Source organism: Puma concolor, chromosome D1, assembly GCF_028749965.1.
Source record: "Puma concolor isolate L17-30 chromosome D1, mPumCon1.1.hap2, whole genome shotgun sequence".
Taxonomy (NCBI): domain Eukaryota; kingdom Metazoa; phylum Chordata; class Mammalia; order Carnivora; family Felidae; genus Puma; species Puma concolor.
Window position 1 is genome coordinate 4,174,528 of NC_141676.1, and position 18,960 is coordinate 4,193,487.

Consider the following 18,960-nt stretch of genomic DNA (forward strand, 5'->3'; position numbering starts at 1 on the left):
GACCTCTCCCTGGTCAGGCCCTCGGGGACAGGGGGATCTCTCTCGGGTCATCCCCTCGGGGATGGTGGTACCTCTCCTGGGTCAGCGCCTTGGGAACCACGGGGCCCCTCCCCGATCAGCCCCTTGGGGACTGGGGTACCTCTCCCGGGTCAGCCCCTCGGGGACGGGGGTACCTGTCGGGTCAGACCCTCTGGGATTGGTGGGACCCCTCCCCAGTCAGCCCCTCGGGGATGGAGGGACCTCTCCTTGGTTAGGCCCTTGGGGACAGGGGGGATCTCTCTCGGGTCAGGCCCTCGGGAACGGGGGGACCTCTCTCGGGTCAGCCCCTCGGGGATGGAGGGACCTCTCCCTGGTCAGGCCCTCGGGGACAGGGGGATCTCTCTCGGGTCAGTCCCTCGGGGATGGTGGTACCTCTCCTGGGTCAGCGCCTTGGGAACCACGGGGCCCCTCCCCGATCAGCCCCTTGGGGACTGGGGTACCTCTCCCGGGTCAGCCCCTCGGGGACGGGGGTACCTGTCGGGTCAGACCCTCGGGGACGGGTGGGACCCCTCCCCAGTCAGCCCCTCGGGGATGGAGGGACCTCTCCTGGGTCAGCCTCTCGGGGACGGGGGGACCTCTCTCGGGCCAGGCCCTCGGGGACGGGGGTACCTCTCCTGGGTCAACCCCTCGGGGATGGGGGTACCTTTTTCAGGCCAAGCCCTCGGGGACGGGGGGACCTCTCTAGGGTCAGCCCCTCGGGGATGGGGGTACCTGTCGGGTCAGACCCTCGGGGAGTGGTGTGATCCCTCCCCAGTCAGCCCGTCGGGGAAGAAGGGACCTCTCCCTGGTTAGGCCCTTGGGGACAGGGGGATCTCTCTCGGGTCAGCCCCTTGGGGACGGGGCGGACCTTTCTCGGGTCAGGCCCTTAGGGATGGGGAGACCTCTCCCGGGTCAGCCCCTCGGGGATGGAGGGACCTCTCCCTGGTCAGGCCCTCGGGGACAGGGGGATCTCTCTCGGGTCATCCCCTCGGGGATGGTGGTACCTCTCCTGGGTCAGCGCCTTGGGAACCACGGGGCCCCTCCCCGATCAGCCCCTTGGGGACTGGGGTACCTCTCCCGGGTCAGCCCCTCGGGGACGGGGGTACCTGTCGGGTCAGACCCTCGGGGACGGGTGGGACCCCTCCCCAGTCAGCCCCTCGGGGATGGAGGGACCTCTTCCTGGTCAGCCCCTTGGGGACAGAGGGACCCCTCCCCGGCCAGGCCCTCAGGGACGGCGGTGGGGGAGGAGGGACTTCTCTCGGGTCAGCCCCTTGGGGATGGGGGGGACCTTTCTCGGGTCAGGCCCTTAGGGATGGGGGGACCTCTCCCGGGTCAGGCCCTGGGTGGGGGATGGAGGGACCCCCGGGGTCAGGGCGGGGCCGCACCCCCCTCACCTGGCCATGTGTGTGCAGGTGCTTGGCTCCCGGCCGGATTGCGCGCGGCGAGGGGTGCAGGGCGACGCCCGGCCCGAGGTCCCCTCAGCAGACATGGAGGAGGCCCCTCTGCTTGGCGGGATGTCCAGTCCCGAGGAGATGGTGACAGACCTTTTCAGCGCAGACAGTCCGTTTGTTTCGGAAAACCTCACCCTGAGAGCCCCGGTGGTGGTGAAGCACGAGGAGGGCGAGTTCCACATGTTTAAAGACGCGTACCTGAGCCCTGCGGACCCCACGGGGCCCCTCCTGCACGCGTTCAGCCCCCCGCTGCAGGCGGACTGTGAGACCCAGGACAAAGCGGAGCTGGGGGGGGGCGACCACGCCCAGGAGATGCTGGCGGAGTACCCCGGCCTCCCCGACCTCAGCCCCCTGGAAGACGCCGTCCTGCCCGTGGCCCCGCAGCCGCAGGCCTACAACGTCCACTTCCTGTCCTCCCTGCTGGCCCCGCACAGGAGTCCCGCCGTCCTGCCCCTGGGCGCCTGGGCCAGGGAAGGAGCCGCCCACCCCGGTGTCCGGGTGATTCCAGTAAGATCCATGTGGGAAAAAGGCTCGGGACCTCTGTCACCCTGTCCCAGACAGAGTGACACTGGCCGTCCCAAGACCCCCCCCCCCCCCACAAGCCTTTCGTAGCATCCCCGGTTGGATTCACGCCTTCCAACTGAGCGCCCCGCTCTGGAAGCCGGGTGACAGCTCCCCAGCGAGCCATTCTGCCCGGAGGAGAGTCGGGTCTTGGGGCCCTGGTTCCAAGGTGGGCTAACGCTGCAGAGAGCACAGGGCAGCAGAGGGAAGGAGCCAGGAAGCGCGTCGTCCTGGGCCCTGTTGCTGTCACTGGCTTTAGGAAAGGGGCCCCTGTTGACGTTAGTGTTAATAGTGCCTGTGAAAAGTGCAGTGTGGTTGAGTTTTCATGGAATCGTGGAATCAAAATGTGAGAGCTGCTTTCTGCTGCTAAGGGGCTGTTCCTTGGGCACATGTAACACGAATCCCAGTTTACATAAACTCCCGCTAATTGTCAGCCGACCGCCCCCTTTTAGAACCACTGGTAATTTCTGCTGTGTTCTCGCCGAAAGGAAACAAGTCCGTTTTTAAAGGCAACGAAGGGGGCGCCTGGGTGGCGCAGTCGGTTAAGCGTCCGACTTCAGCCAGGTCACGATCTCGCGGTCCGTGAGTTCGAGCCCCACGTCAGGCTCTGGGCTGATGGCTCGGAGCCTGGAGCCTGTTTCCGATTCTGTGTCTCCCTCTCTCTCTGCCCCTTCCCCATTCATGCTCTGTCTCTCTCTGTCCCAAAAATAAATAAAAAACATTGAAAAAAAATTAAAAAAAAAAAAATAAAGGCAACGAAGGATCCCGAGGAAATGTGTGCTGCCCCCTAAAGGGACCTAGTTTGGAAAGTCACTGTGTTCTCGGCAAATTTTAGGAAGAATCCTCATGGTTTTGGAATACCGAAATCTGATGGCAATTTCTTTAACCACTGAGTCTTTTTTTTTTTTTAATGTTTTTATTTTATTTATTTTTTTATTCTTGAGTGAGAGACAGAGTGTGAGTGGGGAAAGGGCAGAGAGAGAGAGAGAGGGAGACACTGAATCGGAAGCAGGCTCCAGGCTCCGAGCTGTCGGCACAGAGCCCCAAGTGGGGCTCGAACTCAACGGACCGCGAGATCATGACCTGAGCTGAAGTAGGACGTGTAACCGACTGAGCCGCCCAGGCTCCCCATGAGTCTTTTTGGTTTTTAAATTGCATTGATTTTCAGTGGTACCCCTGGCATTTCGCCCCCTCTCTGGTGGTGGTGCCCCGTGCCACTGAGTGGGCAGCTGTTACCGCGCATGGCTTGGAGACACGGTTGGCAGTTCCCCCTGACCTCAGTGTTTCTGGTTAGTGATCGTCCTGCCACGCAGTCAGGAGAGCACTACTGTGTAATTGTAAGTTCGGCTGTGAATGCGTTCTCAACATTACTGAAGCATCAGCGGGGATTGCGGGCGTCTCGAGAAAAAACAAAACAAAATAGTCAACTGAAACATTAAATACAACCTGATGAGCACGCTCTAAGAACGGGGAGAAAGGGGCAGTCTTTGAGGCCATTTTGAGGGAGGTCCCACAGGGCTGTCAGCTCCTTTACAGGGTGGGGGGCCGTCCAGCAGCTCCAGGGGCACCCCGGCCAGCCGGGAGGTCCTTACGACGTGTGTTTGAAACCGCATGAGCGCCACCTCGAAATCACAGCTCCACACCCGGGGTACCTCAATTGAGGGCAGATGGTCTCAGTCCTCCGGGTCCTTACTCCCCAGCGACGCTGGTCACATGGCTCATCGCACCCCCCCCACCCCCTCACCCCTTGCCCCCCATAGGGAGAATGACAGTGAGGGGCAGAAGGAAAGGGAAGGGCTCTCTTTACTTTAAAAAACGTAACTTCCACAGAGAATTTTCCGTATTATGCAGCCATGAACCCCTGTGGCCACGGTGTGATCTCTAGAATAAAAATTGCTTTTTTTAGGTGGGAATAAAGGAAGCCGGTGGTGCAGTTATAAGTAACAACCCAGAGGAGGCAACTTTTCAGAACGCCCTTGGCCCCGAACCCTGTCACACGTTTGAATCATCCCAGGAAGCAGAGGAGGCCGCCGGCTGCTCTCTCAAGAAAGACTCTAACCCAATGGTAACGATGCCAAAGAAATGTGTCTAACGGGATCTTAAACGTTTGACCCCGATCGTCGCCAAGTCAACAGGAGTCGTTGATTTCATCCTGTTTACTTGTCGACCCCGCCTTTTTGGCTGTCTCATCTCGCAGAAGAGGGACGTAATTAGGACCTTGCTAGGGCTCCGTTCGTCTCCAAGATCCTCCTTGCCCGGGTCGTAGCAGACCAGACAAAGGTCAGGGCGTTGCCGTGTTGCCAAGGAGGGTAACCGCAAGTCCCCTCGGCCAGTGCAGACCCGGGGGGTGACCCAGGGACCGGGGAGCCTGCAAAGCTCTGTGGTTGGGCGGGCGGTGCTGGGGTTCCGGGGTGGCTGTTTCCCTTCCTGCCTGCCCCCACATTCCTAATAATGCCAAGTAATACTCGCATGACTGTGGTTTATGTGCTGGTGTTACTTTGTATTTCCATTTAATCCTCCTGTCAACTCTGTAGGGGAGACATAATTTTTATCTACGTTTCATGGTTCAGAAAACAGAGATGCTACATGGTGTGCTTGCCAGTGGTACATCTGGGACTCCAGGTCTCCATGTGGTGAGGCCTCCGGAGGAGAGGGGAGCCCGAGGATCGGGGCCCGCCTGTTCCTCTAGCAAAGAGTCCAAGGAACCACAGACAGAGATTGCCTTCTCCGTGGCGGCTCTTTATTCTGAGAAAGGAGGCCTAAGCTCTAAGGCACAGACTTGAACTAGGAAACGCTTGAAAATGAGCTCATCACAGACCTGGGCTTAGCTGGGGCACACACTAGCCCCTGCCTCTCTGTGGTTTTACTCAGGCCCACGCGTTCTGAGAGCAGAGCTTTCCCAGGATGCCCGAACCAGGCGAGCAGGATGAGAACCTTCCAGTGCTGCCCGACGACCGAGTAGCCTGGGCACGCTCCTGGGGGGGACACGGCAGAGCCCGGGAGAGCCCACTCTGGACGTTTCCCCCAGTTTTGTGCACCTGTGTGTGTGTGTGTGTGTGTGTGTGTGTGTGTGGCTAGGGCTCTATCCTCCGAATACAAATAAAATTCCAACCAAACGTGAATACTGGCCTCTTAGCCAATGTCAGGGTGATCTAAGGGTTTGACCCAGCGATCAGCATTTGCAAGGCTCTCCGTGCGTTATTCTGGTAACCCCAGTCCTTTATGCTTATTCAGGTTTTCCTGTCTGGGAAACCCAAAGGCGACTTAAAGTCAGAAACCACAGCTTCTCTGGGTATCTGTGGTTTGACTGTCAGAATTAGAAGCTGTGCGTGGGCAGAAACCACGACTTCTCTTCCGTATTCACGCCGTAATGGCTTGGACGGGAGCGCACCCAGCGAGGACTCTGTCTGTGCTTTGCTTGACTTATGTCTTTGACTGACGGACTCACCTGGCTCGCTGAGGATTTGTCGGTGGTTCGAATCCAACTGGGTGATCTGAGAGTGCCAGTCAGGCCCAGGAAGACTGACATGGCCTCTTCGAATCTTCGGCTTCTTGGATTAGCCTTTCTTTTTTTATTTTTTATTTTTTTTAATTAAAAAAAATTTTTTTAACGTTTATTTATTTTTGAGACAGAGAGAGACAGAGCATGAGTGGGGATGGGGCAGAGAGAGAGGGAGACACAGAATCTGAAGCAGGCTCCAGGCTCTGAGCGGTCAGCACAGAGCCCGACGCGGGGCTCGAACTCACGGACCGTGAGATCCTGACCTGAGCTGAAGTCGGGACACTTAACCGACCAAGCCACCCAGGCGCCCCGGATTAGCCTTTCTAAATGGTGCTTGCAGGGAATAAGATAAATGAACATTAGAAAAAAAAACACACGTGTACAAGAATGATAAATATGTGTGTATAGCAGGGGAGAACAAGTCATAAAATTAAAGATTATATCCTAAGGGTGTGACCAGCTCCAGAGATGAAGTCAGGGGGACAAAGTCTTTCTTACGGTTACCTAGACCTGAACGGGGCTGGCACTGGGCCCATCGACACACTCTTCATTCGTGCTGACAGTGGGGCCCAAGGGTGGTGGAGGGAGCCCTGGTGCATGGTCGCCTGCTCATGACCCTGACCCTCCGCAGACAGGCACCCGTAGGGGAAGGCGTCAGCAGACTTCCATCAACACACCGGACACGTCTCACAACACGCTTCCGGGGGCGGGGGGCGGTGCCTCCAGAGAGCATGTTATCGTAGAGTCAGAACTCGAGAACAGATCTCTAGTTTGCCGTTTCCATTAAAACTGAAATTCTGGATTAAAGTCACTTTCTCAGATTTAAGGTTCTCTAAGTTCCTATTACTGGCTATCTTTTAAAAACGAAACCTGATCATTATTTCTCATTTTAGGTGATATGTCAGTTGAAAGGGGGCACACAAATGCTGTGTGTAGACAATTCTGGCACGAGAGAGCTAAAAGCAGTTCATTTGGTTCCTCAGTATCCAGACCAAAATAACTACTTACAGTCAGGTACAGAGCAAACTCCTACGAAAATTGTGTCCTACGTCGTACGTAAGTTGTGAGTGAGTGTGTTTGGCTTTGGAGGTAGAGTAAACGTGAAACAGGCAGTTAGGTTATGAAACGGGCAGTGTGGCAAGTCTCACAGCCCTTGTGGGTGAAGTAGGAATAGAAAACAAATCCGTGTAGACGAATTGATGTGCGCTGTGTTCTTGGGCGGTTACCCCCTCGTGTTGCTGGCTGCAGAGAGCTTTGGGGGTCCCAAGAGGCGACTGCTGTCACCGATGGGTGGGTGTGTCTACAGGGGACTGGGCGGAAATACCAAACTTCCCCACACTGGGTGGGGGCTGACTGTTCAGGTGGGGTATAAACCATACACATTTTAATGGGAACGTTTTCACGTGGTGGATGAGAACTATGGCTGGGCTTTAATCACCGTGAGCTTTGAAATAACTATAGCCAGTGCTGATTTTGCTGCGACCCACTCCGAAACATCTTTAAACGGGCATCACCATAATTAATGACCTATAAGTACTTGATTCTCCCCAAATTGCTTATACATGATCAGAGAAAGAATAAATGACATCGCTTTAGGATTGGGTTTACAAAAGTTAGACACTCATTCTTGAGAACTGGGCCTCTCTGTGTGGATCATATACGTGATCGTTATTCTAAACCTGGAGTTAACCAGAATGTTCTTATCCGATGTTTCACTGACCTTGCCAATGATTTATTTATTTTTGTTGTTGTTGAAGTGTAATTAACATACCATCTTATGCTAGTTTCATGTGAATGACGTAGTGATTTGACATTTGTATGCACTGGGAACTGATCAACACAAGAAGTCTGATTACATCTGTTACCGCACAAAGTTGATACAATATGTTGACTCTGTTCCCCGTGATGCACCTGCCAATAATTTAAATCAAGAATAAATACAGATGTCATTTCGGTGGAACTTTGGAGTTCATGGCCAAAAGAAATATCATGACTCCTATCCCATCCTGTCTTTATTTAGGGACAGACAAAACGCCTTCAAGACATTTGCTTTTCAACGATACAGGATCGGGCTTGGGGTTTTGTCTTCTAGAAGCCCTTTGCTACGTGCCCACGGATTTTCTGGCTCCATTCGCTGTAGGTCGGAGAGGCGTCTGATCCTCTACACGGGCAGAGAGGGGTGCTTTCCTCATTTCCGTCCTTCTGGAACATGACAAAATCCTAATGCCCTTAGATCCACAGAAGGAGAGGGTTTATATAATGTTCTCCAAATCTGCTTCCTTGTCACATAATCGTAACCCCCCCGTCCCCATGCACATATTAAATACCCGCGTAAAATCAGTGCATCCTGTTACCAGAGTCTCAAGATAATGTCACTCAAAGGCCGCATAAGCCAGGAGCAAGAAATGTGTTCCCGTTGGTTAAGTGATTCAGGACGCTAAGACACATTTCTTCCACATGGACTCATGCACACAGAGATCTTCAGGGCCCTTAACGCCTGGGGAGTGTTTTTCGTAGCACCCTTAGACCAGAGAGATACTAACAGTGCCGGTAGTTAAAGAGTGTGGTCCAAATAGCCTTATACGTATTTACATCCTAGCAAGAGAGTAGCCATTTGAAAAGAGAATGCACATAAATTGCAAGTAGTTCGCGTGGTGTCCAACAGATGTCGTTGTGCTTCCTCTGAAAGTGTGACGATGCTGAGACTCCCTGCTGAGTTGGCTGTGGTACCTGAGGGCACCTTGGCACACAGTTTGGGATCCTGGGCACTGGCAACAGAGGGGTGTGTGTGTGTGTGTGTGTGTGTGTTGAATATAGTCGACTATCCTTGGGAGCTTAAGTAGCTTTATGACCAAGAAAAAGGGTGTGATAAGCAAACAAATAAAATAAAATACATTGACTCCAAAGGTTTTACAGGGTAAAAAACCAAATGGGATGAAGATAAGTTTAAATGATTTTGCACACGATAAATCCGTGATTCGTGATCGTGTTTGTACTTTCTTCCATGTGCAAACGAAAAGAAACAATGCATGTTACCAATTAATTTTAATTGTCTTCCTTACAGATGTCCCTAAACCAATGACTACTTTAGTAGGAAGATTTTTGCCAGTCCCAGCAAAATTAAATCTCGTTACACAAGTGAGTCATTGTTTTAAATTAAAAAAAATACAGTTGGGCATTATTTTCTCCTAACATTTCAATTGTCGAGGTTGGACTTACTCAGGAAATAGAATTTATCCTCTGCCTTTACCAAGTACCCCGTACCTTCGCCGCTGGGTCAGACCCCGGGGGTCGGGAGGGAGTGGAGTGACTTTGAGACACAGTTCTGTGCCCACCGTGGGGGCTGTCGTGCCCTTGCTACGGCCTCTAGACCGTCGCTGTGCCCATTTGTTGAACTCGTCCTTTGTGGCCCAGCCACCCACCAGCACATGCTTCCCACTTGGGATAGAATATGCTTCAGTTTCCTTGGTGTAATGGAAATGCTTTTTTAAAGTTTAAAGTGCTTTTAGGGGGCACCTGGGGGGGCTCTGTCGGTTGAGCGTCCGACTTCGGCTCAGGCCACGATCTCGCAGTCCGTGGGTTCAAGCCCCGCGTCGGGCTCTGTGCTGACAGCTCAGAGCCTGGAGCCTGCTTCCGATTCTGTGTCTCCCTCTCTCTCTACCCCTGCCCTGCTCGTGCTCCGTCTCCCTCGGTCTCAAGAATAAATGAACGTTAAAAAAAAAAAAAAAAATTAAAGGGAAGAAAAGAAAGCGTGTGACTCTGCCCCCTGCAGCTTACATTTTAGTGTGGGAGACAGACACCAGGCAAATGTAACGATTTATAACGGATGCTGGGAGAGCGGAGGATGGGCATAGGGGTATGGAAGTCCGCTGGGGAGGAGGGCAGTCACATTCAGCTCCACCGAGGTGACAGTCGAGCAAAAGCCTGAAAGAGAGGAGAGGGTGAGCCCTGTGACTATCACGTGGGAGAACTTTCCAGGAAAGCAGAACATCACAGCACAGGGTCATCCTGCTGTAGAGACAGGGAGGAGGTGGCCGTGGGGGAGCTGGGCTGGAGTGGGTAGAAAGAAGGTATCGGAAGGGGACGGGGCGGGGGGGGGGGGGGGGGCGGAGATAAGGAAGGACAGGACCAGGGAGGGGCAGGGCCCGGGGGGGGGGGGGGGCCGGGGAGCCGAAGCAGCGTCCCCGTCCCCTGACGGCCGTCAGCAGGGCTCGTGATGGGCTGGGTAAGGGAAGTGAGGGAAGGAGGAGGCAAGGGTCCCTGCGAGGTTTTCGGCCTGAACAAATGGAAAGACGGCGTTTCCACCAAGGGGCGAGGTGCACGTTTTGGGAGGGGGACCAGGAGCTGCGCTTGCTGCGTCGCGCAGATGTCTGAGGCGCCCCAGGGACTGTATTATGCGGGAGTCGTCCATGCGGGTCTGCAGGCCAGCGTCTGGAGAGGGGAGGAAGGCCTGGGCTGAGTTGCCGGGGTGGAGAAGGCACTCAAGGCCCCGAGACCAGAGGAGAGCGGTGAGGCAGTGGGCGTTTGTTGAGGGAGCAAATCGCTATTTCTTGAACGATACGGGAGGCAGGAGGAGAGAGGACTGGTCCGTGCGGGAGATCCCGGGCCGTGATCCTCTGGGCGCCGGATGCAGAGTCTCTGCTGACCCTGGACAGAGGCCTCCGGCCTCCTGGCGGCCCCCACGCCATCGGCCTTCCTGTCCTGTCTCGGCCCCTGTCTGTGCCCCTTTGGGCCACGACCTCCTTTCTGACCACCTCCTCCCCATCTTTCCGTGGCTGTGTCCTTGTCCCCGCGTCGGCTGCCCTGACTTCCTTCTTATCCGGTGGGGACCTTGAGGCAATCATCTTAGCAACGCATTTGCCGCTTCTCTGCGAAACCCCAAGTCCGTGTGTGTATTTGGAAGGATTTTGTTTTGAAGGCCTCTCTACCCGCAACGCGGGGCTCGAACCCACCAACCTAAGGTCCAGAGTCACATGCTCCCCTGACTGAGCCAGCCAGACGCTCCCAGATTCTGTATATTTTTTGAAGCGCTTTGCTACTCAGTTTGCTGCGTGGACCAGAAGCCTGGGCATCATTTGGGAACTTGCCACAAATGCAGGGTCTCGGGCCCTGCCCCAGACTCACTGGCCCAGAATCTGCGGTTTAGCAAGGTCACGCCCTCACTCCCGGGTGGCCAGCCTTCGCTGACGAAGGTCACGGGTTCTGGCACAAAGTCACCCTAGATTTACCCCCCGTGGGGCACTGAAGCTACCTCTTCTGTGCTTTGCTTTGGGGCTAAATAAGCAAAGGGGGGAACAGAAATTGTGCCTGGTTTGTGCACAGAGTTGCCTCGATCCTGAGAATCGGGAAGTCCTTTCTCCGAAAGCATGTAAAACTTTGGGCCGCCACTGGGGACACAGGCCTGACAGGTGTCTGGGTGACAGGAAAGGGATAGTTTCAGGAACTTGTGAGCACGTCCCTCCTGGCAATCGAGCGAGGAGGGCAGAGCCCCAGGTGGAAGAGAGGGGCTCTGGGGGAGGTTCCCCGGAGGACGGGGGCTTTGTGCTGAAGAAGGTGGGACCCGGGGTGGCTTCTCAGTGTCTTCAAGCCCCACAGCCAGTGGTGACACACGGTTTAACAAGAGGCAAAAGAGAGAAAACCAGAATGAATAAAGCATTTGCTTCTCTAAGATTGTACTTTTTTTTTTTTTTAAGTTGTATTTATTTAAGGAGTCTACACCCAAGGTGGGGCTCGAACTCACAACCCCGAGATCAGGAGTCACATGTTCCACCGACTGAGCCAGCCGGGCACCCCACCAGACCGTACTTTTTTTTTTTTTTTTTATAAATTTTTTTTTTCAACGTTTATTTATTTTTGGGACAGAGAGAGAGACAGAGCATGAACGGGGGAGGGACAGAGAGAGAGGGAGACACAGAATCGGAAACAGGCTCCAGGCTCTGAGCCATCAGCCCAGAGCCCGACGCGGGGCTCGAACTCACGGACCGCGAGATCGTGACCTGGCTGAAGTCGGACGCTTAACTGACTGCGCCACCCAGGCGCCCCCAGACCGTACTTTTTATAGAAAGCTTAATTTTTAATTGCAAGTTGTCAGGGGAGGAAGGGACAAGGATAGGCTCTTGAGGTGTGATATATACAAATCATCTCAAAACCTAAATGTGTGCAGAACTTGACTTTTCCGTGGGCTTCGGAGAAGAGAATGAGGCCATTGCTGACTTTGCCGCCCTTTCCTTTCCCCTGGAACACCCTCTGTGAGCCACGCTGAGGAGGCACAGAGAGAAGGGTGAAAGACAGCAGAGAAGGCAAAGGGCGTGGAGGGTGCGAGGCTGTGACGTTGTGTCTGGATTTGTTGAAACTGACTCTATAGATGAAAAACTAATGGTTGATAAGACTTCGGATGCCAAGATCTCTTACGTTATACCAAGAATGTAATCATAATTAACAGCTCCAGCTTACGGAAGCTTGCAATTGAATTTATTTCACAGTTCGCAGTCCTAAAAGCGAAAAAGCTGTCCGTGTCAGTGTCCCTGGCCAGTCGGCCCATGGCTGTCCCCTGTGTGGGGGTGCAGGACCCGGGCAGCCGTGGCTGTGCCCCACCCCAGCGCCCCCTGGTCCGCACAGGCAGGGCCTTCTCCTCCCGGGCACACTGTGGCCAGGGGGTGTGGGAGACCTGGGCTGGGCTCCCCCCGACTGCGGCCGAGGAGCTTGGCCGGAGCCCCCTCTGTGTCAGTGGGGTCGTGGTGGTGATAGGTGATAGGTGACGTTGTAAAGTGACCATAATGTACCCACCAGTCGTTGTTGTCTGTACCTAGGGGTTGGCGGGATGGAACTTTTAAAACACGCACTAGGGGCGCCTGGGTGGCACAGTCGGTTAAGCGTCCGACTTCAGCCAGGTCACGATCTCGCGGTCCGTGAGTTCGAGCCCCGCGTCGGGCTCTGGGCTGATGGCTCGGAGCCTGGAGCCTGTTTCCGATTCTGTGTCTCCCTCTCTCTCTGCCCCTCCCCCGTTCATGCTCTGTCTCTCTCTGTCGCAAAAATAAATAAACGTTGAAAAAAAAAATTAAAAAAAAAATAAATAAAACACGCACTAATTTGAAATACGCTTGCCTTTGACTTTATACAGCTCGATAACGGAGCCTTACCATCCATAGTCAACGGGTCTACTGTCCCTTCGGGATCCACCCTTCCAGGACCACCCAAAATATCTTTGGCTGGGTAAGGATTAAAAGCAGTCAATTGTCGCTTTCTTTAATGTCAGAGTTTAAGAGGCTCTTGGGTACATTTGTGATTTTATCGTAAGTCGCAAAATCAGCTTTGCCTGTAAACCTTCCTGACCTCTCGAGACTGTGTTGTACGTTGAGTGGTGACAGTAACAACGTGGCCGTGTGTGTCTGGTGTGTTGTGGCCGGAGAGGCTTCCGCGGTGCCCTCTGGGCCGTGCCAGTGTTTCAGAGGCTCGCTGCCGTTCGTAGCTCTGTCTTGGGTTCACGTCAGTTTAAACTGAGAGGCTCTATTTCCTTCTTGGCTGTCATCAATGTAAGTCATGGTGTGGCACTCACCTGGCGGTGGTCTTGGTGTGCCTTTAGCCCTTTGCCAGCCCCTGCCCGCCGCCGCATCCCTGCTGGGTCAGCCCCCACTCAGTGGCAGGCGCGAGGCACGCGGTCTCCACGTGGACACGGGCTGCACTTAATCTGGGATCTTGTCTTGCCCTTTTAAAGTCATGTCTCTGATTGTAACTAATTAAACTAACCAAGCTGGCTGGAACTTTGTCAAGTTAGCGTTCATGCGCTAACCTTGGATGGGGCACCCCTTTCCGCCCCATCCATCGGGCCCTTTAATTGCTTGTGGAGATCAGTGTATTCCTGCCTCCGCGAGTTTGGGGTGCACGACCTGATGTGGTCGGACAGCCCAGGGCCCGAAAAGAAATCAGGCCAAGCAATGCAGGAAATGTTCCCTGGGGCCTCTGGGGCCCTCCAGGTCCCTGTGGGGCTTGTGGTGGGAGGAGAGGTGTCTGGGGGCAGTTGAGAGGCCAGGCGAACCGCCTGGCGGGGTTCTGGGTTTCTCGATGCCTTCCCCTCCGTGCGGTCGCTGGGCAGTGTCGGTGGCTCCCATGGTTCCCTGCTGCTGCTGTGGTTTTAGCAACCGGTCTTTCCGGGGGTGGGGGGGAGGGGGTGTAACGGGGCAGTCGATGACTTTCCGTTAACTTAATGAGGTCCGGCTGTGTGGAGTCCTTGCTTTCCTCTTGGTGGCGGATCCGTGAGGGTGTGGTCGCTGTCACCGAAACTGGTCCTACCTACCATCATGGGTCTTCACGTCCCCGGACAAGCAGCCGCCACCTGGGCGACGCCTCCCATCTGTGGTTACACGGTGTGACCCGTGACGTCACCATCCCGAAGACACTCCCTTTATCTTTCTTGTGGCCCCGGGAGCATCTGGCCCACGGTATTGCTTCACGACGCGCTTTGGTGCGTCTGGCACCATCGAGGGGATTTGGTGCTTCTAATACTTTATTTCAGGTGTGTGCTCTTGGGGTCACGGTGCCGTCCGGGGATCCTCTGTGACTCGGCCGACCCACATTTTCCCGGGGGAACAGTAAGGAGGGAGTTCTCTGTGCGGCCCGTCCCCCACCGTCTGCCCAGGCTCTCCTAGGTTTGCTCCAGCAGTCACGTATCTTTCTCTATTTCGAAGGACCTGTGCGGGTCATACAAATATTCTTCCCTTACAAATGATGTGCCGGGAACCACACGGGCTTTCTGTTTGTGTTTCGTTGGTGCCAACAATGACTTGATTCGATGTCACTCGACTGAACGGCCCTGGTGATGTGTATCCCCACCCTCCGGTACCGTTGGTGAAAGTGGCACCTGGACGGTACTCAGGACTGTGCCGTTTGTGGTAAGCGGGCGGTCCGAAAGCTGCCGCTGTGCGGCTCTGTGCGAGTTCCCAACCACGGCTGAGCTGCGCTGCCTCGTCACCCCCTTAGGCGCTCATTAGTTCCCTCTCTGACTTCCGCAAGATAACGGGGTCAAATAAGGTCTGAAGACATCGGAAGGGGAGCTGCGTCGGTTCCGTGCGGTCTCTCGCCCAGCACATGACGTGGAGGCAGGCCAGCCGTCCTCCAGGGCGAGCTCACCCCGTCCTCATTCTTTCCAGTTGGGCGGTGAACTGGCTAACTGATTAACTAGCTGGTCATATCAGTAAAAATATCCCTTTAATAATTCATGTCCTGTCACCCCCGTATGGCTTTAGTAATCTTGTTATCAGTCGGGTGTCCGGGTGAATTCGGATACGTCGTAGACGCTACTATTTTGGGCAACGTCATGAGCGTTACAATAAAGAACATTCACGAGTCTGTTTCTCTGAAAACTTCTTTCTTAAAGACGAGGTCATGTCGCGGTGGTGCAGTTTATTTATCGTGCTCTTGTGAGGCAGAGTCGTGCAGATCTCTCCCGACTCGGTTATTTGCAGGGTGGCCGAAGAGCGTAGACAGGTGTTCTTGGAGCCGTGGGATTTTCCAGTTTAGTTCCCGTCCCCAGCACGACTGCTCCTCGTGCGCTCTGTGCTCACCCCTGACGTGGTCTCTTCGCTCCCGCGGCTACTGCAGCCGAAACACCCCTGTGACCGACAGGGTCCGGCTCTGTCTCCTTCCAAAGTCGTTGGTTTTGCGTTAACTCCTTCCATCTATACTAAGCCACCGTTTCTGAATTTTATCGTGTGACAGCCGATTCTACGATACCTTCTGTCCTCGGAGTTGTCAGTTGTGTATATCTCATGCTCGAAATTATTGGCTGGATTCCTCCAGGGCTGGCTCTATGAGTTCTTATGGTAAAACCGTGGCTGGCGAGGAACCTGTTGTGCGAGCGTCCCGCAGGGCGAGCAACCACTTCCGATAAATCTTCGCTTGATAAACGAGCGGTGTCTTGCAACACGAGTAACACGTGATGCCGAACGTCCCATGATTACATCGGAGCCAATGGTTCTTGAAATTCGCTTTGATATACGAGTGCTTTGGATGCCAAGCATGTTTCCGGAAGCAATTATGCTCGCAGACCAAGGTTCTGCCGTGTAGTTTTTGGCGCTCCCTGAAGCTCTTACCACAGTTCCGACCACGTGACAGTCTCTCAGGAAACGCCCGGTGGCGTCTTCCTGATACTGGACGTTTGTCGAACTGCACTCTGTCCTCCCACAACTAAGGCAGGTCACCCCTGGGCTGTCCCCAGGCGCCCCCACCCCATCTCTTAAAGGGAACGACTTTGGTTCCTCCGGACAGGCACCGCGAGGCCACGCTGTGCCCCGTTGCCGGCGCAGGTCCGAGAGGGCCGAGGGCCAGGGCAGCGGAGGGGGTGTCCACACCCCCTCCTCGGAACAGCCCCCGTTCGATCCCGGGGGCACAGGCCAGGGCGTAGTACGGCCAGATCTGCCACCTCTGGGCACAGAAGTGGGGGACAGAAGTCGGCAAGCGTGCTGCCCGCGAAGGGGAAGAGTGAACTTGATGAGGAATGAGTTAGTATGGCGCTCGGGACACAGTTTGGGCGCGCTGTATTAAACATGGGAGGATCTCTTCAAGTACAAGTCGGCAGCTCACCCCAGAGCCGGCTACCAAGCGTGGGGCAGGGGTGTCACAAAACAGAAGCCCAGACAGGCAGGCTGCTGGGGCCAAGGGGTGCCGGGTGAAGCGTGCCAGCGCAGGAGGGACCCCGGCCAGGGCACACGCGCTGGGATCCGGGACGGGCCTCAGTCCTGTCCTGACTCCCAGAGTGGAGTGTGTGAGTGGGCAGAGTGCGGTAGCCACGGAGCGAAGGGCACAGAGTGGTCCCCGTGCCGTGTGGTGGCAGGAGACCGTCGGCCACCGTTGGCTGTGCCGAGCACCTGCTGTGCAGTTCCTGTGGGAAGCCCCAGACCGGAGCAGCCGGGGGGCCGCCGCCGAAGCGAAGCCTGCCCGCGCCATCGCGGGGAGCGCGCGGCCCCGGGGAGGGGCGCGCACGCGACCCGGGACAGCCCCGGCGCGGCCGGGGTTCTTGTGCAGGTGCTGGTGTCCACGCCGTGGCGGTGAAACGGCTCACGCCACCGGAAGAGGGGGCAGCACCGTCAGGGGCAGCGCTCGGGAACCGCTCCCGATTTGCGATTTGCGCACCCACAGCTGCCCCCCGCGGCTGGCGGCGGCCAGGACACGTTAGCCTCGCCTCTGACGCCCCTGCAGACGGCCTCCGGGCTAATCCCCGGAAGAGTCAGGAGGGAGGTCCCTAGCAGCCACACGGCACGGCAGGCACACCCACGCTTGCTGTGACACTGCGGACGGCCCCAACACCGCGGGGACGATAGGAAATGATGGCTTTCCTGTCGTCTCGCTCATATCATCCGTTGGGGTTCAGGCTTTGGGAGGCACACAGTGAAAGGAGCTGTTTGGTGCGAGGGGCCCCACACAGTCGGGGTTTAAGCAGATCGAGGGAAGGAGCTCCCGAAGTCTGCGCGGGGAGGGACCCGCTCCGCGCCCCCGGCTGCACGGGTGGCCTCGCGGGCTGGGACCGGCCAGGCCGGCTCCGTCCTGCGAATGGGCACGCCAGTCCGTTTGTGATCAGGCCCCAGTGACTGAGACCGATAGCTGTCTGCTGTTGCGATTTTCAGTTTCTGTTCAAAAACGCCAGATGCTTAGCTAAGTCTCCTTTGAAAGAGTAACAATCACGGGGCGCCTGGGTGGCGCAGTCGGTTAAGCGTCCGACTTCAGCCAGGTCACGATCTCGCGGTCTGTGAGTTCGAGCCCCGCATCAGGCTCTGGGCGGATGGCTCAGAGCCTGGAGCCTGTTTTCGATTCTGTGTCTCCCTCTCTCTCTGCCCCTCCCCCGTTCATGCTCTGTCTCTCTCTGTCCCAAAAATAAATAAACGTTGAAAAAAAAAAAATTAAAAAAAAAAAAGAAAGAAAGAGTAACGATCTGAATACATTTTCTTTTTTAATCTTTGTAGAGTAACTCTTAGTTCATGGGACACAAAGTCTAAAAAGCCATGTAACTGTACCAAATCCCAGTGTCTGAAATTGTAAGTAATCACAAATCCTTCATTATTAAATAGAAATAAGGTTGTTTAGAAGCCAGTAAGTGGAGCAGAGTCCAGATGTGCCTCACGGCTCTCAGGGCGCACGCCCAGCTGAGCCCCAACGGCCGCGTCCCCACACTCGCTGTGGGCCAGAGCCACAGGGACGTCGCGCTTCCCGCATAAGCCCGGGTCGGGTCTCGGGATTATCTGGACCAATGCGCAGGAAAGGACCCCGCCTGTAACTTCCCCGGGTCTTGGTTTCCCCGTCTGCCCCTCGGACGAGTGCCGACCGCGGCCCCCTTGCTGGGCGTTAACCGAAACATTTCCGCATCCTGGTTTTTACCGGTTCGAGGAACTGGTTAACTCAGTATTGAATTTTCTCGGAAAAATTTCCCCCCGGGGAGGCCAGCTCGCAGGAGCCTCGGTCGGGGGTGGGGGGTGGGGGGTGGGGGGCGGCAGGGCGGGTCCTGCGGCAGAGCCGTGGGCCGGGGTGGACAGCGTGGCTGACACAGGAGACGGACCTCGTCGCTGCGGCTGGCAGCTCGTGGCCCCGGCACCCTCTCCTGCCCTGCTACGCGTTCACGCTGCTCGTGGTGTCTGCCTTGCTCCCAGCTGTGCCCGGTCTCTGCCCTGATGGCCTCCTTAGGGTTGAGTGACACGTTGGAGGGACAACCACCCCCGTCCGCGTGTCTGACACCGCCTGTGCGTGATTTCCCTTTGCAGCGCTCCCGCTGAAGTCACTGACGGGACGGTGACTTGGGGGTAAAAGTCCACAAGAGCGAGAAACCTGGTTCGCTGACAAGAGCAATTCATTCTCCAGAAGGCAGTGCCGAGGTCTAGGGTCGTCCCTGGGCAAGCGTTTGAGGTGCCGCGGGTTTAGTGCACGGATGCGAGTCACACACCTGTCTGAACGCCGCGGACGCGGGGACACTACTGCCGTGCGGCCCTGGGCGAGGAGGAAGGACAAGGGAGGGACGTGTGACGCCGTCGAGCCCAGCGCCTGCCCAGACGGAGACGGCTGACGCGTGGGGGACACGGGGCGGCGTGTGGAGCGGACAGGGCCGGCAGGGTGGCAGGCCGGGCTGCAGTCTTGTTTGGGGACCGGGGAGGCCAGATGACCCGTGGGGCCTGGAGCGAGGGGGAGACGACAACCGGGGACGAAGTGACGGGACCCCTGAGGACTTGGAGGTCAGGCGAGGCTCCGAGAAGGGTTTAACTTACTGATGACCTCACGACGGAAGGCCAGAGAAGAGCTTCTCGCCTGGAAGCAGCTTTCCCGACTGATGGGCGACTGATGCGTTAAAGAAAGAACTTACCGCCCCAAGTGGGCGTGGTCAGCACTGGAACAAAGGAGAAGGAGGTTCAGAGCGTGTCCTGTGCTGTCCAGAGAAAGGAGGCACTGTCC

The 18,960-nt window shown here is 56.0% G+C and overlaps 1 protein-coding gene across 5 annotated transcripts in view; it reads left to right on the forward strand.

Annotated features, from left to right (window-relative positions):
• The window catches only part of TESMIN (testis expressed metallothionein like protein), a 38,292-nt gene that overhangs the window by 407 nt on the left and 18,925 nt on the right, over positions 1-18,960 (forward strand). For 3 of the 5 annotated variants that reach the window (XM_086676674.1, XM_086676675.1, XM_086676673.1), the window contains exons 2-7: positions 1,431-1,976; positions 3,937-4,095; positions 6,426-6,546; positions 8,597-8,670; positions 12,653-12,744; positions 17,487-17,558. In XM_086676674.1, the coding sequence (XP_086532800.1) occupies positions 1,506-1,976; positions 3,937-4,095; positions 6,426-6,546; positions 8,597-8,670; positions 12,653-12,744; positions 17,487-17,558 (989 nt within the window). In that variant the 5' untranslated portion in view covers positions 1,431-1,505. Of the gene's footprint in view, positions 1-342; positions 658-1,430; positions 1,977-3,936; positions 4,096-6,425; positions 6,547-8,596; positions 8,671-12,652; positions 12,745-17,486; positions 17,559-18,960 lie in introns of those variants that run through there. The other 2 variants (XM_086676671.1, XM_086676672.1) reach the window with 2 other exon arrangements.